Source organism: Rosa rugosa, chromosome 2, assembly GCF_958449725.1.
Source record: "Rosa rugosa chromosome 2, drRosRugo1.1, whole genome shotgun sequence".
In the NCBI taxonomy this organism is placed as follows: Eukaryota; Viridiplantae; Streptophyta; class Magnoliopsida; order Rosales; family Rosaceae; genus Rosa; species Rosa rugosa.
Window position 1 is genome coordinate 48,498,664 of NC_084821.1, and position 25,922 is coordinate 48,524,585.

At 38.8% G+C, this 25,922-nt stretch overlaps 3 protein-coding genes across 4 annotated transcripts; 1 reads left to right on the forward strand and 2 right to left on the reverse strand.

The window, feature by feature from the left end:
* Positions 1–2,160: 2,160 nt before the first annotated feature.
* Positions 2,161–5,488, reverse strand: LOC133730897 (uncharacterized). Its single transcript, XM_062158403.1, has 6 exons — positions 5,285–5,488; positions 5,073–5,173; positions 4,873–4,967; positions 4,608–4,705; positions 4,422–4,505; positions 2,161–2,577 (listed from the first exon to the last, which is right to left on the reverse strand). Exons 1-6 carry the CDS (start codon positions 5,486–5,488, stop codon positions 2,260–2,262), a joined length of 900 nt encoding a protein of 299 aa, XP_062014387.1. The 3' UTR covers positions 2,161–2,259.
* Positions 5,489–7,884: 2,396 nt separating this feature from the next.
* LOC133731947 (cytochrome c-type biogenesis ccda-like chloroplastic protein) lies at positions 7,885–12,366 on the forward strand. 2 transcript variants are annotated; one of them, XM_062159396.1, is made up of 13 exons: positions 7,885–8,030; positions 8,181–8,271; positions 8,535–8,669; positions 9,055–9,110; positions 9,365–9,495; positions 9,604–9,689; positions 9,839–9,870; positions 10,300–10,461; positions 10,695–10,767; positions 10,864–10,964; positions 11,377–11,469; positions 11,728–11,774; positions 12,105–12,366. In XM_062159396.1, the coding sequence occupies exons 2-13, from the start codon at positions 8,181–8,183 to the stop codon at positions 12,178–12,180; spliced, it is 1,083 nt and encodes a 360-aa protein (XP_062015380.1). In that variant the 5' UTR covers positions 7,885–8,030; the 3' UTR covers positions 12,181–12,366. The 2 variants fall into 2 exon arrangements, with proteins under 2 accessions (XP_062015380.1, XP_062015381.1); XM_062159397.1 differs by having other exon boundaries at positions 7,937–8,029; positions 8,177–8,271.
* A 9,097-nt stretch (positions 12,367–21,463) lies between these two features.
* LOC133731948 (uncharacterized) lies at positions 21,464–23,201 on the reverse strand. The gene is made up of 2 exons (XM_062159398.1): positions 22,449–23,201; positions 21,464–22,212 (listed from the first exon to the last, which is right to left on the reverse strand). The coding sequence occupies exons 1-2, from the start codon at positions 23,092–23,094 to the stop codon at positions 21,794–21,796; spliced, it is 1,065 nt and encodes a 354-aa protein (XP_062015382.1). The 5' UTR covers positions 23,095–23,201; the 3' UTR covers positions 21,464–21,793.
* Positions 23,202–25,922: the final 2,721 nt, after the last annotated feature.

Sequence of the window (25,922 nt, forward strand, 5' to 3'; positions counted from 1 at the left end):
GATTACCTCTGGGAAAGTCGTTGAGTTTCTTACTATCCGTTCTAGTTACATTGCAGAAGTAAAGCTATTGAGTCTCTTCCTTTTAGTTAAACGGCTAATTTATCTACAAACCATCAGGAGCTTATCTTATTTATTCCCTTTAATAATTATTAATCAGTTGTTAAAAGATCTTTCAGAAAATAAATATAAAAGGATGGATCCTTAATTACCAGCTAGGGTGCAACGTACACTCTTCCACTTCGCCTACTAGCAGGACACTTGTATTTCTCTCTCACAATCTTGTTTCTAAAATTTAGGCTACTCCCATTTCGCTCACCATTAAAAGGCAAAAATTCATAAATAAAAAAGAATCAACTCCCACTTTTTCAATTATCTTCTCTTCTTTATTAGTTGATAATGAAGTTAGAAGTTTCATCCTATGTAATCTTTTTAACACACACACACACACACACACATATATATAGGGCCATTCCACTAAAGGGATCCCTTTTTTGGATCATTTTAAGCGATTTCTTGTATGACCCACTTTTCGACCGCATTTCGGCATCTCGACAGTTCAGTTTTTATCCAAATTTATCCAACCTGAACAGTTCATATTTATAATTGTAAATCACAATTTTGAATGCCTTAATGATTACCAATTTGGCTGAAAATTTGCAGAGGTGATCTACTTATATAAGCCTAAACACTGAACTGTGGAACACACACCGTCAGAAAAGAAAAAGCCTTAAAACTCGCTAGGCTCTCTCCATTGCTCCGTCATGCCTCGTCCGACCGCACGCCCTCATGGCGGCGTCATCCAACGGGTTTTTCTAGGTATAGGGGCCGATCTAGGATGGTCCACAAGTTTGCTCAGTCTGAGTAGAGTTTAGTTGCTGCTGGTATCAAGTTTTGGGTCGCTTGGATCCTGACGGGAAGGTCTTAAAGGATGGCGGTGGTTCAGTGGTTGGCAGAGGTGATCATGGTCTCCTGGCGGGATCTGGTTTCCCATTATCTCTATGTTTTGGCGGTGGGGACCGATCCAGGCGGCCGGAGTAGGTGGCAGGCAATCGTGGGTCCTAATCGCTGTTGATTTGGCCTGGGTGTAGGCCATGATGGTGCGTCAAATTCCATCTGCCTCATTTCAGTGTTAGGTTGGTCGGCCTAGGTAGCCGAAGGCGGAGATAGGGGTGTGGACGGTGGAAGGTCTACGACGGTATTCCAATCGAGCTGCTGGTCTGGTGGCAGTTGCAGATCTCAACTCGGGCTTAGGCTAAGGTTTCTATGGGCCTGGGCTTCTGCTTTGGGCCAAAGCTATTTTAATTTTTATTTATGTTATTTGTTTCTGTTAAGTAGACGTGGCTTTAGGACAGTAATAAGTCCTTATCGATTTGTGTTGGGGCGACGTGGGTTTTGTCTTGGACTGCACACCTTGTGTGCCTTGTCTGTCCTAGTAAGGGGGCGAGTTCTTTGCTTTGTCAAATGGTCGCAACCTTGTAATGGCAAGATGAAACTAGGTGTCACCGAATTTATATGCCAATGGCAACATAGTGGGAAAGCTGTAATTATTATAACTTATGGCTTCGAGTAAACATTTACTTTCAAATATGACACCACCTTTGTAAAGCGAATAGAGTAGCCATACGTGCACTCTTCTCTAATTGATGCAAGTTAAAATACATACTCTATGTCGAGACTCTCGGTATTATTTTGGGATGTTCTCCCTATGCTTATTGTAATCTAGGATTTAGGTATCATGTCCCCCCCCCCCCCCCCCCCCCCAAATGTATTCTGCAGTTTCATTAATCACTACTAAAAAAAATTGCTTTTGCGACGCCTATTTTGCGACGGCAAATTGAGCTTTTGCGACGGCAATTTGAGCTTTTTGCGACGGCAACACAGGCGTTGCAATAGGTGGCGTCACAAAATCCAATTGCTAAGGCAATTTTCTCTTGCCGTCGCAAATTTATTGTTTTACGACGGTCCATTTGCTACGGTGACTTCCGTCGCATTGTTTGTTTCAGGATAATCAATGTGGAGGTATTTGCGACGGCAAGGTTGCCGTCGCAAAAAAGGAATTTTTTTTATAAAAAAAAATATGGTGCTAATTGCACCATATTTTCATTCTAAGAACATGCAAAGATAAAAACTATTATACACTAGAAAGCTTTGCTGCGGTTTTGGAACTAACACAACGTTATTTAAGTACTAAATTCAAAAGCATAGAAAATATAGTTGAAATGATCATTGTATTAACAAAAGATTTAGTCTGTTCTACAACTAAACACTAAGTAGATCATGTTCTAGTATCCCCCCTGCCTCCCTTGCTGTGCATTTGAGCTCCATTCCTGCCCTCCTTGCTGTGCATTTGAGCTCCAACCTTGCAGCTGCTTTGGTTCCCTCCACTGCTGCCTCAGTTGCGTAGTGTGCTGCAGTCCAACCTACCACAGTGGCCTTGTCCTTCAAATCCACCGCAACATGACCAACATAATGCAGAGTGGTCTTACCTGCAAACATGGCCATGTCTTTAGTCTTCTCTACTAATGGCACTGTGTACTCCACCGTTTTCTTCCCTGCACTTGATAAGAGTATTTTTTGCTGCATATAGTACAGAAAAAATGAATGAAGATGTTGACAAAACTGAAAGAAAAGAAACAATAGAAACCAATTCATACTATGATTGTCCTATCCAAATTCGCATGGAAAATGATATCTGACTTCGTTAAATTGCAGGCATAGAAACAATCTCGCTCGCATTATTTTGTTACTCATTACACTAATAAAAATGAATTTTATACCGCTCTTTCTTTCATCTGATGTCTTCACAATCTCAATAGATGTTCCTGTCATTTATTGCCAGTATGATACCCTCAAACTATTTGGGAATTAACGCCTCAGTAATGCAGCTTTTACTTGCCCAAAACATAATATAAAATGTCAAGAATCTCTTTAGGTGCAAAGAAAACACTACAGAAAATAAAAATTGCATTTCAGATTAACTGAACAAATTCTGCATAGATACAGAACATTTATAATCTTTTTACATCCTGCTAACACCAAGGTATAATCAAAACATTAACTGCTAACGCTCCAAAACTTTTAGTCAGTATCGCAAGTGAGTGATTACTCAAGCATAAATATATTCCTTGCAAGCCACCATGCAGCAAACTCTACAAACCAATGATTGAGCGAAGCGAAGGAAAGTAGGTTATAAAAGTTGCACCAAGTTTACTAAACACCATTTAAATTAGAAAGGCAAGTTTTTCGTGGTGTCAAGTACTTTCACTAATGCATAATGCAGCTACATGCGTCTATGCATCTGTACCATTAAGGATCAAAATTAAAGAAATAAATGGAAGGGGTATATACCTGAACCATCATCATTTTAGTACAATTCATGCGCACACATTCTCATCTGCCACTATTTTTTTATTATGTGTAGGATCTCTAACTATATCTACTGTTCTGCTTGAAATGTTACCATGTAGTAAACTACTCTATGCATTCATATCATATCTTGTTGTTTGTGATATACGGCCGACTAATAATATGAATAATAAAGCAGCAGACTTACATCAATTATAAGAGACCGACCTTTCAGTCCAGTCCAAACTTCACACTGTTCTTCTTTGCCTCATAAACAATATCGCTTGACTTAGTTCCAACAGGCACTGGAATTATTATATTAACCTCCTGCAGACTCTGGTCCCATGAGGTTCCCCTTGTACAAGTATCTAGCAATTGGATATGTCCAACAATTTGATGTCTACCTCTAATGCCAATACTAACTGCTTAGGTTCAAATAATATGGTAACTAGATAAATCTTTCAAAAGATAATACAACATATGAATTAAGAAAGAACCTTGTATGCAAGTTGTGTAGAAGTTCTCTCCAAACATTGAACAAAATGACAATATTTACCTGCTTTCTCCAAAGGACATGCCCCATCGTGAGAGCACTGCATCAAGAGAACTATAAAATAAAAATGAGAGAATACAAATAAAGAAAAAAAAAAGAATATATAAGATGTTGCGAAATATATGTGATCGCATCTGAGATATGATATTTGATCCTTGTGGTGTTCCCAGTTCTATCAAAATCTACAAACATTCAAGTGTTTAAGGAAATCAATGAGTTAAAATATAAGGCTGAAAATTTGAAGGTCCAAAAAGAAAACAAATATAACTTTGGCAGGCAATATGATTACAAGTATTTCCTTCTTTTTGCTCCTACTTTCCAAATTTGGTTCTCAGGACAGGCAAGGTATAGGATCATCACAAATCGTTCTTTAAGATGGTGTAAAATTGTTTTAGGGGATAAATGGCGTAAACTCAAGCACATGGCCATAACAATTATTTTTTATGTATTTATGTTTTTTTTTTTTCATCAAACCACAATGAAACATGAAACTTATCCAGGAGTTGTAGGTTTGGAGGTATACCAGGACTTCCCACGTAAGATCCCAAAGTTGGCGTACTACAGTAATTCGATCCTTCAACGATGGTATCTCTCCAAGCACATAGGACTTCAACCCATAGTAACAAACAACAGATATTATTAGGACCAAAAATGCCAAGAGAAAAATTAAGTTTGTAATTGATAGATGTTCTAGATAAACACAACTTACAGCAATTACAAGGTCATGTTCTCTCTCTGATTTGTTGATGCTTTTAGTCATTGATTGGAGGGTAGCATAACTGTGAATAAGTGTTAAGTTCTTCTGACCTAAGATTAGAACATAAAAACAGTAAAGAATCTGCTTTAGCCAATTACTCCTCGAATATGCATGAACCATCACAATAGGACTCTACTCCTACTTACAAACAATTTAGTGTAGTGATAATCTAGAGGAGAACTAAGTAACTAGTTTAAACAGAAGAACCATTACTAACCTTGTATAAGGCTCTGGCCTGCACGCTGCATTGATTGTGATGGCTTTACTAAGTTAACTTTCTCCAAGGAATTCGGCCCGACTTCTCGTAGTGCCCTACGGCATTCCATTTACATTATATCAAAATCACATTACATACAAACAGTAATCCCAAATATTCACGTCATTAACAATTGAAAGATAACCAGATGAACTTCTCACCAGAAAGCCGAACCCGTGCCAGCACCAAAATCCAACACTTTAGCAGGAGAAAAACCTGGCAGCATTGTACAAACTTGTCGAACAACAACAACACAAACACACTGCTGAACATCAAAGATCAAAACTTCATCAAACTCTCATCAATACACACCCGAAAAGAACAATAATTTCGCACCCAATTGAAAGCCTAATACTAAAATCAATCTAAGCACTTCACTTATAGCATACAAGAACACAAATTTATCAAATTTACAACATAAATCCTTGAATCCATACCTCTTTGAGTACTCTGTGACAAGCAGAGAAGACAGCTGGCATTCTGGAAGCAACATAAGCAATGGTCTCATCGTCTCTATAAGTAAGGCCAATATCTCCAAAAGAGCTCTTGATCTTCCACCTCTGTGACTGGTCCACATACTGCAAAGGGTCCTCAACGAGCTGTTTCGAAGTGGAAGCTATTAGTTGAGAGTTGACATCCTTGATTTGGGTGAAGGATTCTGATAGCCTCAGCACCTTCCTCTTCAGCTATCTAAATATACTTCATGTTGTCACTAAATCTCTCCAGTTTTTTCTTTAATACCCACAACTATATGAGAAAACTGCAGCCCAATAGTTGATAGAAAATACGCATCTTAGATAACACAATCAAATGCAAGTCTGATTAACAACTTAAGCATCCTACTTTCATTTAAAAGGTTTACAGCAAAAAGCAGTCCAATTAAAATGAAAAGGGCCTTCATCAAGTCTCTAGTCAATGCAGAGTGTAGAGTCCACAACCATAACATGCAATGTTGTTCAGCTACCAAACTTGACAATATCAGATCACCCAAAAAAAAAGCTGAACTCTTTATTCAAAACTCAAACTCAACCCAAAAAAATTCAAATCAAGTTCAACCTCAAACTAGTCATTGTATCGATGTCTACAAGAAAGATATCCATCTATTTACTAAACATGAAGATTATCCAGGAGGATTGGCCACTAGTGCTTAAATTTGAAAGAAAGCCCAATTAGTTTCATATCAAAATTGAACTCCCAATCTAAATATTGACCTCTCATATACAATCAACTATTCCCCTAGAATTAACGAGAGACAAATGGAAAGAACAATGGAATTTACCTTATAGATTCCTAAAGAAATTGATCTGTTGTGTCTGGGTAAAGGAGGAGCTATTGTTACAGTTTATTTGGTGAAGGAGGAGCTGTTCGACAGAAAGGAGGAGCTCGTCGGCCTCAGTGGTAGGTTCCGGTGCGCGGACCTCATCAACGTCGGCGGAGGAGCTCGTCGCTGTCGGTGTTAGGTTGCGGTGCAGACCTCGTCGAGCTCGTCTGTTCCAGTTCGAGGGCGAGAGAGAGAGAGATGATGTTTGGGAAAAAATATTAGGGCTGTTTTGTTGGTAGGGGAATTTGGCCAAAAAAAAACAAAAGGAAAAACAGAGGGAAAAATATTTGGGTTAGCGCCAAGAGTAATACGGTGACGTTTATGTGTTGCCAAGTACATATACAAATAAGTTTTGTGACGGCAAGAAGAAAAAGCGTCGCAATTGAGTTCAAAATTACTACGGCAAAAATTTTCCGTCACAAATGATAAGGCTCAATCGCGACGGAACATTTTCCGTAGCAATAGAGTGTCAATTGCGACGGCAACTGTTGCCGAAGTAAAAAGGCGAAGCAATTGCAATTTTTTTTAGTAGTGAATGATCAAGGCTTAAGGCAGTCGTACTGGCCCTCTTTCAAAAAAAACACTGAACGGTGAAAATGTGGATATGTGATTAAAAAATTGGTCTAATAAGCTAATTCTTAAAATGGCAAAAAAAAAAAGGGATCCCTCACTAGAAGGGCTTGTCTATGTGTATTTGTGTGTATCTTATGAATTTAATTTTCTACTTAGTGACTTTTTATATATATTATTTTACTTCTCAATTGCAACGAAAGACTTTGACCTGAATATATTCATCTACTGTACCATATACCATGCTGTTGAGGTGTGAATTCGTTGAGGGCTTGATCATTCTTCATTATGCTACTAACTAGTGAACTGCTATCTGTTGAAGGCTGCAAAAGATTACAATGTCGTTAAGAGAAAGACCGGAGTGATCCTGTTTTCGCTCATCCAACGCTCAAGTTAGAGCTCATTTTGGCAGAGTAACAGTTTAATTGACGGGAGAATGAATTACCTCGCAAATGAGAGGTAGCTCTCCAATTATAGGCGCCGGGGGATCGATGAGAGTCGGTGCCTGTCGTGGGGCCCTTCGCACTGACTCTCAGCCATCGAATCCTCCATATACCCACGCATTCGCATGTCGACACCTCCTGAAGCCAACACCTAGCGCTTGACGTACACATGCTATCTTTATTTTAGATTCATTTAATAATTTTTATGCTGGTTAGTTAAAAAAAAATTAAATGTAGTTAAAATATTTTGAGCATGGTGGATTTATTTCTCCTTCAGCTCTCACATTCTTAAAGCTGGTCAGGTCTATATTCATTGTGCAACTAATGGGCTTGTTTAGTTCTACCGTCATAGATAAGTATTTAAGGACATAACTGGACTTCAACCAAGATCGTGTTCGGATCATAGCACAAAATGAAATTAGAGAAAGAGAGAGATTTGAAAATGACAATTCTCCCTAAATGATTGAGAACATTGTTTGAGATCCCAAATGATATGAGTATGTGACGTGGTAAATTGTTCTACTGTACTAAAAATATCATATCACGAAGTACTCAAATTTGGTCATCAAAACGACTATTGGGCTTCAACTTCTCTATCTTGCATTGTCCCTCAAGGCCTTATCTACTTGCAGCAGTCTCCCATGAACCCAATAAACCCATATGTGAAGTAAGCCCGCATGCTTTGACCATTGACGACGTTATCTTGGTTCAGTGTTCCAACGGTTGCCATATAGCTTGCTTTCTCTGCTGCTCTGTGTGAAGTAAATCCAATCTCCCAAGTCGAGGTAAAGCAAATCTTCAATCTTTTGGTTTCTTCCAATGGTTATCTTTACTGGGTTGTGGCCTGTTCTGTTCTTTGCTTAAGCCACTAATGAAAAATGAAGCTGAAATAATCTCTTAATACTTCATTTTTGTTTTCTATGATAATTCTGTAGATGAATTTGGCTATCAACCATTGCGGCAGTTACAGCATTAATAATTCTTTCACCACTTCAAGCTGGAAGCGTGGCCGGAAAACTAGTCATGGTCAGTAGATTATGATTCTGCATGTGATATTTGGCTGAGAATCTATTATGTTTGTTTAGCTATTCTTAGGATCGCTTTCCAATAACATAAAAGAATGGTTTTTGTAGAAGTTTAAGGTTGCATCTTGTTGTTGTATGTTTTTTGAGTATCTGGCGTTTTGATTATTTAAAGTGGTTTTCTTGATTATATGTTAGTTTAGATTCAATGTGTGGATATACTAATACAATCTAGCACAATTGTTCCTCAAAATTTCTATCTTTAAGGTAGATATATGGTGCCCATCGGAGCGCTGAAGGGCCATTCTACATCTCAAGATGTTTGCCAAGATTTTGCACCATTGGCAAAGAATGATGGAAGCAGCAGCTTTCAAATGAAGACATTTGTAAATGCCATAGCAGGTAACAGCCTTTGTCTTCTGCTTAACAAATAGCAAAAAGTACGTTTCTGTTTCTGTTTCTGTTTCTGTTTTGGTTTTTCTCCCCTTTGTTCTAACATTTGGGAATACCTTTACTCTTCAAAGTTCAAATTTTGAGGAGTCAGTTGTTGTTTTAGCACAATTCTTGCTTGATTATTCGTCTTCTTTTATTTGATGTAGTTTCTGAAAAATGGAAGGAATTTTTTTCTTTTACATGTGTTTAGGAAATTGATATACTTGCATATATACAAGATATACTTGTACATTGCATTCATAGCTTTTCACTTTTACTTCTGACTCTTAGGGGTCATGGTGCTCGAATGATTCTATTGCTTGTAAGTGATAATTATTCTGTTTGAGTGTTTCAGTGGGAAATTTGGTCTTCACAGACATGGCAAAGGCTGTAACTACAGGGAATATCCTGGTGAGATTTTGTTTTGTCCTCAAATACTAATGCCCTCACTTTTCTGTAGTTGGTTTTTTTTTTTTTTTCCTTCCAAATTTTCAGTTTCATTAGCCTACTTTTTCCTTATAGCATATAGTGTACTATTTTTATGTTCAGGGGTCTGAAAAAAGTAAATATTTGTCTGCTTATCAGTCATTCTACTTTCAAAATTGTGTATCCAAGTTATACTTGTCATATATAATCTCAGGAACTAGAATTCTTTTCCAAGTCAGGAAGGTGCTGTATCAGTTTATGACATTGCTGAAGGAGGAGCTGGAGATTGGTTTGGAGGCTTCCTATTTACTACTGGACAACAAGCTAATGAAGCTGTTCAAGATCAGTTATCAGCTCTAAGTTTCTCCAGGTTCAGTTCCACACTTAGTTTTCATTCACATGTGGTGTTGAAGATGTTAATCATTTTATACTAAGCATCTCGAGTAGTACTCTTCTCATTTCTTCTTCATCTTTACAGTTTGGCAGTTATTTTTGGTGCCGGGCTTGTTACTAGCCTTTCTCCTTGTACTCTTAGCGTTCTACCACTGACCCTTGGTTACATAGGTAAGCATTTTATATCTTTTGTCTCATAACTTTTCTGAGGGTGGGGGAAGGGAATTGGGCCTGATTGAAGTCAGGCTGTCAGTTTGTCACTGTTTGTGCTTTCATGGATAACTTCAATGCTGATTTATGGATTGATTGAAATCATGCAGGAGCATTTGGTTCAGGAAAAAGCAGGGCACAGGTAATAACTTCGTAATCAGTTCTCTTATCACCATTGTTTCTCGTTGTTGTTCAAATAGTTGTTCATATGTCAAACTTCCAAAATGTGAGAACAATTGACTTATTTATTCTAGGGTTCTGACTTCTGAGTACTACTAATGAATATTAATTTAAATATTTGTGTTAGCCTTTGTCCTACCAAAATGCAGGGTAAATGATTTTGTAACAATTTTTGAAGGCTGGTATACAATTTCTCGTTTCCTGTGTTCCTTATATTTCAGTCTCTTCAATCAAACAATGTTTCATAATCTATTCTTGTGTTCTCACTTAAACATTGATCCAACATATTACCTTGTCCTTAGTTATCTTAGCAGTGGTTTCTTATGAGCTTATGAAAGCCGCACACAGACATCTGAACTATAGCACTAGTTTAATATGTTCTTTTTAGTAGGTTATTGGGGATTCAATTGCGTTCTCATTAGGATTGGCAACTACACTAGCACTCTTAGGCATTGCAGCCTCATTTGCTGGAAAGGCATATGGACAGACAGGGCAGGGATTACCAGTAGCTGCTTCAGGTTTAGCTATTGTTATGGGCTTGAATCTCCTTGAGGTATTTATTTATGTGCTACCATCATTTTTCTTTTCAGCTCATGTGTCTTTAATAACATTTTCTTCACCTATCAATGTTTATCCTCTCCACTTTTTGTCTCTCTGAGAAATACCCTTGCTGTCTGATGGTTAATGGTTTAGCTTAATCGCTTAGAGGAGTTTGATTTACTTGTTCTTTCTGATTTAAAGCTATCCCTCATTGCGATTCTATCATCTTATGGGTCAACTTTGCAGATAATTGAACTACAGCTGCCATCCTTTTTTGACAACTTTGATCCCCGGGCTGCTGCTGCTAATTTTCCATCAAGTAATTACCCACTGTAGTGTTGTAAGTTTTTGTTCTTAATATAAAAGTTCGCTGAAAGGTATACAAATTTCAACTTGGAAAACCTTGGACATGCAGGCGTGCAAGCTTATCTAGCTGGACTTACATTTGCTTTAGCGGCCTCTCCATGCAGTACACCAGTGCTGGCCACTCTGCTAGGATATGTAGCTACGTCCAAGGTAAATTCGAATGTTTGATGTTTGGAATATCTGTTTACAAGAGGTATATAGATAAGGAACAATGCTGTTAGTAAACGTGCTTGACTAATAACTGATAGACGTGATACTAGTGCAAAAGTTGCTAGGTTTGAGAATCTTTGTTACTCTCGAGATTACAGATAATCACATATCTAGGCAAAAACCAAGGTTTCTTTGTACTGTACATTAATTGCAATTAGGTAATTGTTCGTTCATTTACTGAAAGAGTAATTGTTGTATAATATCTTGTGAATACAAGAGAGTGAGGGAACAAAGAACTACTTATTGTATGAGGTACTATATTTTCCTGATCAGGTTTCTCTTATCTTGTAGTTGGTCGCATTTTAGTTGGTATTATTTACAGTAAGAGGACAATTTTGAATTTTCATGACAGGATCCATTTATTGGAGGCAGCCTACTTTTGACGTACACAACTGGTTATGTTGCTCCTCTACTTCTTGCTGCTTCTTTTGCTGGAGCATTGCAGGTATATGATCTTTAGTAGATTAATTTAGTTTCAGTTCCGTTTGGAGATAAGGGAAAGTGAAAGCTCCCACCATCATTATTAGTTATTTTGTTCATCTGCCTATACCTCGGCTCGCCTCATATTAGAAGACTTCGAGAGTGAAGTTCTGATGTGGATTGGAAATCTGCTTTAGCCAATTCCATCTGATTATAGTGAATAATTATCGCATTCTATTTCAAGCTATTGTCTTTTGTCCTGAGAAAAGCCATATTTATGCAGAGCCTGCTTTCGTTTCGCAAATTTTCAGCATGGATCAACCCAATCAGGTAATTCTTAAAACCTTTCTTTCACTCTCTACATGCTTGAAGCTCTTTAGTACATTTAAGCTCCTCATAAAGTGAGAACTAAGCATTTATTTCCATTTGATCCAAAAATAATTAAATAAGGAAAATGTGTTCACCTCAACATCACTTGCTTATTGAACATTGTGGCAGTAGGCTTGGTATAACTCAACAACTACCCACCACCAAGTCAGCACCGAGTGATTTTGTGGCCTTCACGAGGCTTATGTTCATGAGCTTTATGCCACTTTCTCAGATACCTAATAGATTGTATGGCTGTAGCTAACATGGTTAAATTTTTGTGTGCTTCCACAGTGGTGCCCTTCTATTGGGAGGGGGAGTGTATACTTTCTTGGATCGGCTTTTCCCAGCTACCACAATGGCAATGTAGAATCTGCTACATGAAAAAATGTGTGGAATCACTTGTACAGGATGTAATGATGTGTACTTAATTAATATCATAGTGTCGCAGAAATACAAAACTGGGGTGAAACGAAAGGAATTCCTGTACAGCAATCTGAATTCTGATATATTGGAAGAAAGAAATTTGAATGAAAAAGTAACCCATAGATGTAGATATGAGGTGTGTTAATAACATTTTACTATTTTCTCTAGTGTTAACTACATAAATTGGAAATTTAAAAGCACTTTGAACAAGGTCCAAACTATCACAGGTACTTTGCCGACAAAGTTCTTATTGATATATTTTTTTGTAGTATAAAAAATAAAAGATAAAAGCAGAATTTTAATTGATGCATAGCGGTAATAAGTCCCAGTCGGAGAATTTCAGGACCACAATAAAAGGTTTCATATATTTGAAACCCTTGTGTCTCCGCTGTCTTCCGGTTCATTCTTGGATTCTTTGAAACAAAAACTTGAAAGAGAACACAATTTCAAGCTGCTTTAAATTTTTAGTGTCGACATTATAATTTCCAAAATTTGCAAAATGCTGCTAATTAATATCACTGACTGGTGTGGTTTTCCTCCTGAAGATGATCAGTGCCACCTGCGTGCAACAATGTAAATTTTGACTACAAATGAAAATGGCTATTTCAACAATATAGCCTCATACAAAACACATAGAAACAAGGCTTTAGGGCGGTCGGATCCATTATATTGCACCTAGAAAAAAATGGTGAAAATCCACACGTCATCTCTAAAACACATGCACACACATATAGAAACCATGAAGTAAAAGAAGACTACCGACCACCATTTATTAGTAGCTAAGTAAAGCCATTCTGGGGTCGTTCATCATCATCATCAGCTAGCATGGATCAGATAAGGTAACAAAAGCCCCTTCTTCTTTCAGTTTCATCACCATTGGGAATGGCATCACTAACCACAGACGGTACCGTCCAACATATCCGAGAAGATCGAGCTTTGTGACAATTGGTCCCCGGCCAATTTGGGATGCTGCCAGAATTCTATAAATAAGGAGCTCCTTTTAGCTCCAAGATTTGTTTTTATTTATTTCTTTCATACTTTCAAACGTTACAGTGAAAGCAGCTGAGGACTTTTTTTAGATCGAATGCTTATCCAGAATTCCCACCAATTTCCAAGCCTTTTTCCCACACCTATTGTTCCTGCCAAACGTTTGGCTTGAGTTATTATGGAAAGGAAGTTTTCTGGCATTTTGAAAGTGCTGATTTATAATATAACGGCTGTTTGACTGCTTGGGATTTGGACTTGGAACTTACATGGTGAAATGTGTTGTTTGGTACGGTGAAGGGATAATGTCCATTTAATTAAACGTACAAACTATAGAAACATTTGCATGCTCTGGCTACTACGCCTCTACGTGTTTACCAAAATGTGAAGACATGGGTGGTTCTTATTTCAAATGATTCGTGTTTATTACCATTTCAAACTTCAGATAGATTATCTGATTTTTTTTTAACAAAAAAAAAAAAAAAAGTTAGAACTGTAGAGCTCGATGCAAATTAAATATTTCAGTATTGGTTTAAATCTCTGAAATGTAAAACTTTTCTGACCTTTTGGAGTGGAAACAATGCGGTATGCGTATAATTGGCCGGTCTAGCTTTTTATATGGTTACTGTTACTCTGTTCCATTTTCATATTGATAAAGTAATCTGAGTTTCACATCCAAAATCAATTTGCAATGGATAGAGTAACTCAAACCCTTATAAACACATAAGCAAAGTTATATTTTTCCAATGTGGGAGTAATATTTTTTCACATTCTCAACACATATCTCATGAGTCATTATACCTCCACGAACTTCTTTCCCAACAGAGGAAAAGTGAGAAGGTGTCTAGTTTTGATGTTCATCCTGTTGAGCTGTTCTTGTTACAGTTTTCTGTAATAGTTTAGCAAGATTTACACTATAATAATCCAATGCCCATAGAAAGAAAGGGAAAAAAAAGAGGTGAGGCGAGTTAAATGCAGAGGCCATCAACATTTTAACTCTCAAATTAAATTTGCAGAATGCTGCTGACCGGTGGGTTTGGGAGATAATTGGTTTTGTAAGGTGATGTGCTTGGAAAAAAAGTTACTTAATGATGTATACTCGACCAGCAATGTTCTCCACTTCTCCTTCAGGTGAAATCTATGGAAAGCTCTTGTCTTTTGATGAGAAATCTATGGAAGGTGCATGATTTGATTTGAAGTGAAACTTATCTAATTGATGGGTTTCCTTCAAATGGGGCAATCCCCGTGGAGGATGCGAGAGATTGTCCAGGAGACTTTAATTTTCACTGTACGGTCTCTCACATCTTATTTTTTCTGGTCTCAAAAAATCTTATTTTATTTAAAATAAAGTAATTTTTAAAGAGTATTTTCTCAGTCTTTAACTTTTTTTGACAAAGTTCTCAATCTTAAACTCTAAAGTTTAAGGACCCTCTTATTATTGAGATCGTTTATGGTACTGAGATGCATGTTTATCATACACTAATTTTATATTTAATTGAACCAAAGTTACAATTAATTTACATTAATTTTATATTTATTTCAAAAAAGTTACAATTAATTTAAACCATATTTGCGATATTAACAACAAAGTTACCACATTCGTTTACACTATTTACATATATATTTACGACAATTTGTTCAAAAACTTGTATCAATATCGTAGATTGAGTAACTACCTCTAATAGAACTAAAATTACCCAAAAAATGGCTCTCCTTATCATAATCACAACAAATTTGTTATCATATGTGTAAATATATATATCACATACTTGTAAGTATACCGTAGAATTTCCCCTTATTATTGACGTGTAATTCGATCAATAGTCAAAATCCTTCAATCTCTATCCTTCACTTGGCATTTAGGACTTGTGCAAAACCTAGTCGAATAATTGAAAAGTGTTTAGCCATTTAATTACCATCATCCAGCTAGAGTTTATCCAATAGATTGCAATGCTTAAACAATCTTGATAATTAGTCGGCTTTTTTGGTGAGAGACGGAGAGGATTCAGGATTCTTATATAGGAACCTAAACAACCAATGGTTTTGCTCCTTCAACTAAATGGTGGAAATAGTCAGAAAGAACGAGAGGATTGGGAGATTTTCTGATATATTTCTTCTCTAAGAACAGAGTATATATACACAGATACATCAAATCCTATTACAAAAGGATATTATTACAAAAGGAATATTCCTAATATAATGGCATGATTCACGCCAGCATTCCAGCATTGTCGGCCATCCTTGTCGGTAGGACTCACGCCAACACTCCCCCTCAAGTTGGTGCATACAGATCACAGATGCCCAACTTGTCAAGTGAGTCATAAAAGGCTTTACTTGATAGAGCCTTTGTAAGAATATCTGCCAATTGCTCTTCAGTAGGAACGAAGGGAAACAAAATGATATGTCCATCCAGCTTCTCTTTAATGAAGTGTCGATCTACCTCCACATGTTTCGTGCGATCATGTTGAACTGGATTGTGAGCAATTTCAATTGCAGCCTTATTATCACAATAAAGCGGCATAGCCTTTTGTTGCTTGAACCCCAAATCTCTCAACAAATTTCTCAACCACAACATCTCACAAAGTCCTCGGGCTATTCCTCTATACTCTGCTTCTGCACTGGAGCGAGCCACCACCTTTTGTTTCTTGCTCTTCCAAGTAACCAAGTTACCACCCACAAATGTGAAGTATCCCGAAGTAGACCTACGATCTGTAATATTACCTGCCCAGTCTGCATCTGTGTATCCAAAAACATCCAAGTGATTGTGTTTTGAAAAGATTAATCCTTTCCCTGGAGCAGACTTTAAATACTGTAAAATACGAAATACAGCATCCATATGGACCTCACTGGGATTGTGCATAAACTGACTCACCACACTAACTGCATAGGCTAAATCTGGTCTAGTGTGGGACAAATAAATCAACCGTCCAACTAACCTCTGGTATCTCCCTTTATTTGTAGGTACTTGGTCCAAGTACTCTGCTAACCGATGATTCTGCTCGATAGGAGTATCAACAGGTCTACAATCCAGCATACCTGTTTCTGCCAACAAGTCTAAGACATACTTCCTTTGACTCAACACAATACAATCCTTCCCACGAGCAACTTCAATTCCCAAGAAATATTTCAAATTACCCAAATCTTTCATCTCAAATTCAGAAGATAACTGACCTTGTAACCTTTGAATCTCCTCAATATCATCACCTGTCACAACCATGTCATCAACATAAATAATCAAGGCAGTCACCTTACCACACCGATGTTTAAGGAATAAGGTGTGATCTGAATTGCTCTGTCGGTATCCAATTTTCTTCATGAACTTGGTGAATCGGCCAAACCAAGCTCTGGGAGACTGCTTCAAGCCATAAAGTGACTTCTTCAATTTGCACACCACCTGTTCTCCAGTGGAAGTACCATATCCAGGAGGCAAATCCATATAAACTTCTTCATGCAGGTCACCATGCAAGAATGCATTCTTAACATCAAATTGTTGCAAAGACCAATCAAGATTAGCAGCTAACGAAAGAAGTACCCGAATTGTGTTAATTTTGGCCACTGGTGCAAATGTCTCATCGTAATCCACTCCATACTTCTGAGTATAGCCTTTAGCCACTAATCTTGCCTTGTACCGGTCCACTGAACCATCTGAATTATGTTTCACTGTATACACCCACCTACAACCAACTGTCTTCTTCCCGGGTGGTAATGATACTAACTCCCACGTACGATTCTTCTCAAGAGCATCCATCTCGACTGTCATTGCTTTCATCCACTTCTCATCCTTCATGGCTTCCTGCACTTTACTAGGAAGAGACACAGAAGATAATTGATTCACAAAGGCTACATACGGTTTAGATAACCTATGGGTCGACACATAATTAGCAATAGGGTATTTAGTTTTAGCACTTAGAACAGGTTCATAGTGTTTCGGAGGCTGACCACGGGTTGAACGAATGGGCAAGGTTTTGGTGGGAACACTACCAGACACAGAAGGACTATTAGACAAGGAAGGATTAGGACATACCTCGGGTGATGATTGAGCAGGTGAGACCGCTGAAGAAGAGGGAGAGACAGAAGAATTATTCAAAACACCATCAGAAGACTGCAGAACAGGGTCTGAAACGGCCTCCTCGACCGACCGGTCAGTTTGATCCAATTGACCAGTCCGTAACACATTGCCCGGGGTTTCTTTTCCTGCCGAACCCCTGTTTTCCGTTTCCAACTCAGACGATGGGTCGGTAGAGCTTCTATCCTCCTTTTCCAGCTCTGTTCCTAAACACTCCAACCTTAAGGATTCAGATGCCAGACTCTCATCTTGCCCATTGAATAAATCTTCATAATAATAAGACCTCTCCCCCTGAGGAGGAGTCACAGGAGGCAAGAAATAACAAGCATCTTCACTGAAAGTAACATCCATGGTGACATAAAATTTCTGGGATTGAGGATGATAACATTTGTAACCTTTCTGATGAGAGCTATAACCAACAAAGACACACTTAAGGGCTCTAGCATCCAATTTTGACCTTTGATTCTTATACAGATGAACATATGCAACACAACCAAAGACACGAGCAGGAAGAGTATTAGATGATGGGATAGAAACGTAGTCAGACAAGACCTCAAGTGGGACCCGACCTTGAAGAGGGGCGGATGGAAGGCGATTGATAAGATGAGAAGCACACAAAACGGCCTCTCCCCAAAGGTACTTAGGCATGTTAGCACTAAGCAAAAGGGACCGAGCCATTTCCAGAAGGTGACGATTTTTCCGTTCAGACACCCCATTTTGCTCAGGTGTCTGTGGGCAAGAAGTTTGATGGATTATGCCATGGTGTTGGAAATATTCATGAAAAGAATGATTAACAAACTCACCTCCATTATCGGAACGAAAGACCTTAACATTAGCATCATATTGAGTACGAATAAGACTATGAAATGCTGTAAAGGCAGAGAAAACAGAATCTTTGGACTTAAGTAAGACAACCCAGGATAGTCGGGTAAAGTCATCGACAAATAACACAAAATATCGCATTCCAGAAAGGGTAGAATGTTTTGAAGGACCCCACAAGTCTGAATGAATTAACTCAAAAGGCATGATACTAGAATGAAAGCTCGAAGGATAACTAGACCTATGACTCTTAGCCAAAGCACAAGTTTCACAATGCAAGCTAGAATCACTTATTCCCAAAAATAACGAAGGCATAGACTTTTTCATAACCCCAAAAGATGGATGACCCAAACGTCTGTGCCACAACCATACCTCACTCAATCGATCAGAACAGCCTTTGGCCCTGACATTGAAAAACTCAATGTCAGGGCCAAAGGCTGTTCCGGTACTTGTGTTTGTCCTGCGTACATGTAATCCAAGTGAAACAGTCTCCCCCTCAGGTCTCCCTTGCCAATAATCACCCGATTGCACAGATTTTGAAAAACAACATACATTGGATAAAAGGTTACAGAGCACTGATTCTGTGAATTCAGTTGAGATACAGATAAAAGATGATGAGACAACGAGGGTACATAAAGGACATCATGCAAAACAATGGACGGTGTAACCTGAATAGACCCAATACCTAGGACCGGAAAAGACGCACCATTTGCATTAAAGACATGAGATATAGAAGGAGATGACATAGACACAAAGAAAGACTTGTCGTAGGTCATATGATCAGTCGCACCAGAATCAATTATCCATGTATCACTACCAGTAAAGTCAGAAACATGTAAAGCAATACCAATTTTACCTCGAGTTTTCTTAGTCAAGAAAACATTATCCTTAGAGAGGTCTTGCCCTTCAACACTGTAGAAATCAGGTTCTGGTACTTGTTGGAATGCAACTTTGCCTCTCTGACTTCTACTCCCTCCAGTATTGCTCCCTCCACTCCAACCAGAATTGTTGGAATGAAATCTTTGCAACTTAGAACATTGATTCTTGAAATGACCAACTTCCTTGCAATAGTTACAAGCCATATGCAAATTTTTTTTTTTTTTTTTTTAAGTGAGAATGAGAACAGTGGATGGACTTTTGTTTAATTGAAAGCTTTCAATGTAGTGATACGTGCCAAAGCTATCGAATTTGGTGGCAAACAAAGATGAAGGAAGGGCTTTTGTTTAATGGGTGGAAAATGTGGAAAGTTAATAAAAGAAATTGGGAAGTGTGGAAAGTGCCGAAAGGTGGTACGGCATAAGTATGGTGGTGTTGGAAAGTTTAATAAAATAAAAAGTGGGTGGTGGAAAGTGTCAAAATGGTGGGAGAATCATCACAGACCCATTTCTCAATTATGCCTTTCTCTCTCTCTCTCTCTCGCCTTCTGTTGCTCAGTCGACCAACCCAAACCTCAGCCCTCCTTCTCTTTCTGTATACATTGGGTTGAAAATATATCTTGATTATGACAGCGTGGATCTGTGGGTCGAGCTCTGCACAGCGTCCGGTTTCGAGGCAGAGAGAAGCTGCGGTGGTCGAGCTGCTGCTGCGTTGAGGCGGAGCTGCTTCAGAAGGCTGCAGTTGCGGTGGAGCTGGACGGAGCCACTGCTGCTGCTGCAAATGATGTCGGATTGCTGCTGCTGCTGGTGTTGGATAGAGCTGCTGCTGCTGGAACGGCACGGAGCTGTTGCGGACTTTCTGTGGGAAAGATACGGAGCTGCTGCTGAGGATTTTGGAATGGGCCGAACAGCTGCAGATTTTGGACAAAGCTTCTGCTGCAGGAACAGCGCGCGGTGATGGTAACAAAAAGGCCCAAAGAACCGGAAACGAACGGTAACAAAAGAACCCGAAAAACAAAAGAAAGCACGGCGGAACAGACAGAGTCCAAATTGGATCTCTGCTCTGATACCAAGTCAGAAAGAACGAGAGGATTGGGAGATTTTCTGATATATTTCTTCTCTAAGAACAGAGTATATATACACAGATACATCAAATCCTATTACAAAAGGATATTATTACAAAAGGAATATTCCTAATATAATGGCATGATTCACGCCAGCATTCCAGCATTGTCGGCCATCCTTGTCGGTAGGACTCACGCCAACAGAAATGACATCACTAGCCAGAGACGATGTCGTCTACCATATCCGTGAAGATCGAGCTTTGTGATAATTGGTCCCCAAATTTGGGATACTGCCAGAATTGAACAAGCAAGGAGCTCTATTTGGCTCCAAAGTTGGTTGTATTTATTTCTTTCATACTTGCAAACGTTACAGTGAGAGCTGCTGAGGACTGTGATCTTCTAGGCGGCCAAATTTCTGAGTTCTTTGGTGGTCAACACTTGGCTACGGTTTTCTAGATTGAGTGCTTATCCAGAATTCCCACCATTTTCCAAGTTTTTCTGGCCACACCTACTGTTCCTGCCAAACGTTTGGCTTGAGTTTATTATGGTAAGGAGGAGTTTTCTGGGTCGGCATCACCGCCATTTTGAAATCGCAGATTTATAATATAACGCCTGCTTGACTGCTTGGGATTTGGACTTGGAACTTACATGGTGAAAGTGTTGGTTGGTGAAGGGTTATGGTTTCCATTTGATTAAGCGAGTTATAGAAAGTTAGAAAGTAAGAAACATATGCATGTTCTTGTATCCTCAAATACGACAATAGAAATGTAACAGCTACGACATTAGCTCTACATCTTTACCAATATGTGAAAACTAAACCACCGATTTCAGGTATTTTTGAGTTAATTACATTTCAACCCAATTACGAATTATTCCTTCTGTCTATTTTCTTTTATTAAACAAAAAAAGAAAGAAAAATTAAAATTATAGAGCTCAATACAAATCAAGAATGTGACAACCGAAGAATTACAACAATAGAAACAATATAAGTAAATATTACAGTATTATGTTCTCATTTAATATTTATGTAGTAGATGCTTTGAACTCCTCACATATGAATTTACATCCATATATTGGTGATTAAATAAATTAGTTCGATTCAGAAATAGAAGGCTCTACCTATTGATAGAGTAATATAAAACTATTATATTTAAAATTAAATTAAGTATACTTGATGTATCAGTATAATTGATGTACTTCGCTTTACACATATGTTTTGTTATACAAATGCCTAACACATAATAGTATATTGATGTACTTGGCTTGAGACATATAAGGTTCTGTTTTGTTATACAAATGCCTAATACAGAATAAGAGTATCATTTCTCACTTGATCTTGCATCTGTAACTATTGAACATTCTAATTCTGGAAAGTAGCTTCATCCCAATTTCAACTCTTTAATTTCTTGACAACGTAACTGAAGTATAAACAAGCCCTTAATTACTCGTTATTGGATTTTGAGTATCTTACAAACAGAAGGTGTTAATCTTGTAACACAAAGATTATCTAGGGAGTAACATTTCTCTCTTTGATTATAAACTTGTACTCTCTCAAGCATATTATAGTTCCTACAACTACAATTGCCTTCATCCCTCTCGAGAGGAAAAAACAATGGACATTGGCAAAACAAAGCAAACGCGATAAACTATGAACATGATCGTTTTTGTTCACTACACCCTAAACAAACTTTTTGGCGATAGATATATATATAGTAAAGCGACCAAAACAGCTCTCTCTAAAGTCTAAACCTAGTGAGCTAACGGCGCCGCCTGGGCCCCACGGCCGACCATCTCCTGGTACTGGTTCAACGACTCCTGCCTCTGCAGCCTCATCTCCTCGTTAAACTTGTTGATGAACGCCTCCACCCGCCGGTTCAACTCGTCCTGACTCAGCGACGGTTCCTTCCTCAGCCGGGCCCCCGACGACCCGGGCGACTGTCTCACCGGCGACCCGGTCGCAGTCGTCCTGCTCCGCTCGTGGAACGTCTCCGACTTGTTCATCGTATTGTTGTTAGCGGGAGGGGTATTCTGGTCCATTCGCCGCTCCCACGTGTCGGACTTCTTCAAGTGCCTCGTTAACGGCACCGACCGGCCGTCCGTTATCGTCTTCCACGTGCTCTCCAGCGTGTCGTGCCTCTTCGGCTTCGACACTCCCAACGACCTCCCTCCTGCAAACAGAAAATTCAAACTCAGCTTTTCGTTCAATTTACCATTCTGCCACCGTCTTTTCAAAACCAGCTCTTCCTTCCCCACAAAACGAGGCCATTATCGACTTTTCAATCTCCATAAGATAAACGTTTAGGTTAGGTGATCGATCGGACCAGTCGGTTTAGGCCGTTCCTTCATTCCTATCCGCAACAAAATTCAAAAAAACGCAAAAACGACAAGTCGTTTGCAAGGTTACCTTCAGGACTAGCTTTTCTGTGAGCGAATCTAGCAGAAACCGGTGGCCTCTGGTTCTCATTCAACCAAAACTCCATGGAATCCTTCCTCTGCAAACCACTCCGTGCAGGCCTGGATGCGGCGGCGGCGGCGGTGTCATCACCGACGTTAAGAACCTCGCTCTCCTCCTTCTCCGGCTCCGCGTTCAAATCCTCAACGGTCTCAACCGCCGCTGCATCTCCGTACGAATCGGAAACCTCCGGCAACACATTGGAATCGTAACCGTACTCGCTCAGAGCGACGCCGTTGTAGGCTGTGTACTCAGGCCTCACTTCCGCGGCGGGGATCTTGACCGTCGTCACCGGAGGGACGGCTACCATCTCCGCCGGCGGCGGAATAGTTTCGGAATCGTGAGTATCTTCGGATTTTGGATTATGGAGCTTGGAGGAGGCGACGATGCTGATGATGATGCAGTTGATGAGGATGTAGAGGTAAGGAGGTGTGAGCCAAGAGAGCAGAGAGCTCCATAAGGAAGGTAGTTGCGAGGCGACGAGGTCCGCGGCCACCGGAACCGAGAGCTTCAGTGCGACGGCCATGGAGACGACGCCGGTGGAGATCAGCACGATCTTGAGAGAGAGTAACCAGTTGTTGCTCCAACTCGTCGACATTTCTAGCGGGTGGTCGGAATCTTACCTTTTCCGGCGACAGCTTTGTGTTTGAGAGAGGGTGGGGGGCTTTGGGACCAGAGAGAGACAGAGAGAGTGAAATATATAAAGTGATGAGAGAAGGGAAGGGGTTAATATATAGGGAGGGAAGGAGAGGTAGAGTGACCGTTTGGAAAGGAAAAAGACACGTCAGCACTATTGGGTGTTCTCAACGTGGAGAAGATGGCCCGACCCGCCAATAAAAATGACACGCGGCGAAAGTTGGGGGAAATAAAATTTCCGGCCAAATGTTAGGACTTAGGAGTAACCGAGTAAGTATGATAGGATTTTTTTTTTTTTTTTTTTTTTTTTGAGAGATGATAGGATTGAATGTTTATCTATATGCTGATATAAGTTACCCGCTACTTATTAGATGATCTCAACTTTTTATATTTATAATTAATTTTTGTTAGTGTAAGTGTACACCAATGCTTGATGATAGGATATGATTTGGTGTTTTATTTTTTTGTTACCCATCTAATAATTCAACGTCTTACACAAAACTTGATCCGCGCCTTTAATTTTTATCGTTTGATATTTGATTATTATCTTGTTTTTTTAATTTTATCTTTTCTTATTTTGGCATTAACACCGCCCATTCCATCTCCACCTGCACTAGACATATCAGATAACATCACAACTACATAGGTACACACATCCTCTAACAAAGTCCAGTTGAAAGCTAATGAAAATGAGCAACATGTTCGACCGACGTACTCCGACAAATTTCAATTAACTAAGTTGTAATTTCGGCCAAATCTTGCCCTAATTTTATCAATTTTCTTAGATTTCTACAAGTCACTGGGATTTTTTGTTAGGGTTTAAAAGGCAGCGCTTATAAGAGACGAGCACTACCTCTTTTAACTTATTTTATAGTGGCTAAGCTAGCCGTACATGTCAAGATCACACAACAGGTAATTTTGGAAAGCAATATATAACCCACCGAAACAACCTGCAGATCGAGTCTAAAAGTACGCAGCAGATTCCAGACGATTCGGGTCGGAGCTGGAGCTTTCCTCTCTCTGTTTATTTAACCATGGGAAAAGTGCTTTAGAAGCTGGGATTAACTATTTAATTAATCATGTGATTCATGTCCATGACGACCTTCACATGTTTAAGCTTATAATCCAAGGGGGAAAAGAGAGAACCTTTGCAGTAGAATAATGGGATAATTGATTGCATGTAGCTAGCGGGGGACCAGGGCTTTGTTTAGTTGTGAGGAACAGTAGAATACAAGTACTTAAAAGCGGATCGAATAGCATCTCTCAACGGCTATATAAAAATGTGACCGTTAACTCCGGAAGGGGAGTGTGCCTTTGCGGCAGGAGGATCCTAAATCCCCGCCCCATCACCCACCGCCACCCACCATGGGCAATTGGGGGGAGGGGTGCTCTCTCTCTCTCTCTCTCAATTTTCAGCTTCCGACATGATTAAGTAATAAACCGACCACGTTTATCAGCCAATAAACATTTCAAGTGAGTTGTAGGATACTTTGTTGAAAATTGCTAATTAATTTGGTGAGTGCATTAACCAATTTAATCCAACATCTCAAATGGAATATATAGGCTTTTCAAATATTTAACCTCAATATGTTTAACCTAACTAAGCTAAACTAAATTTTGTGCAACCTCAACAATAGTTTTATTATCTATGCATGGTTAAAACGAGAAAATATAGATAATCTCTCTCGTATGTTTGACAATTTTACATACACAAAAGTGTAAAGAATTACTACATTTTAAAACTCTATAAGTTGGAATTATGGTGTCTATTTGAGGCTCATAAGATATTCTCACTAAGATTTTGTGAGGTGAATAAAGTTCAGCAACTATGTCTTTGATAGATGAGCAAAAAAATTAAAAAATTAAAAAATTTTGACCAAAGTTTGACATAATTTCTGATTTTATCATTCTTTTGTCAATTTTGAATTTCTAGGATGTGTATATACACTATTATTAAGAGAAGAGAGGTTGCTCTTCATATCTGATTTTTTTTACCAATTTACCCTTATATATTAAAATACTTTAAATCAGAAATAAGCAATAGAGATAATAAAGTCAATTAACAAAATAAAAAAAAATAAAAACAGAAATTCAATTGTATGTAGTGGAGCCGTGGTGGGAGTTATTTCCACCATTTTTAACTACCAACACCACACACTCTTAAAAACACAAAAAAAAAAAAAACAAGTTTCCTACACGTAGCGTGTGTAGGCCACTGCTAGTATATATTAAGGCTTTGTATTTTTCTAGCAATTCTGTTTATCGAATTGCCTATACTTATGGTAGCCGATTGGTTAAAAACCCAACTGGAGTTGGTACATCCAGCGTCGGACACGGAATTCGTTGGTAAAGGCCAATACCCACTGCTAACTGTGCTTAATAGTTAATAGACGGTATACCCACAATTTAGTGGGTGTGGCTAGAGGTCAGATTTCTGGTAGTGCAATGAGGTTTTGTATGAGTTTATTCCGTTTGGAGAAGAAAATGTAGCTAACAAATCTAGTGGTGGCAGATAATATATAGTCTTGATTCGTGGTAGGAAACTAATATGTGCGGCATGTAATTCTTGGCTACCTCATACTAGAGCAGTCTCGATCCATTGGCAATTATGTGCGGCATGTAATTCTTGGCCATATACTCGTATATATACCTAATTTCACCAAGATTGAGACCAAAAGCAATCTATTACATAATGCAGAGTCAACGGCTGATCGAGTAGTGAGTAATACAAGGAACATGTGGAGTTGTGGGTTGCCAAAACAAAAACAGAAACAAGAATAGATAATTTGT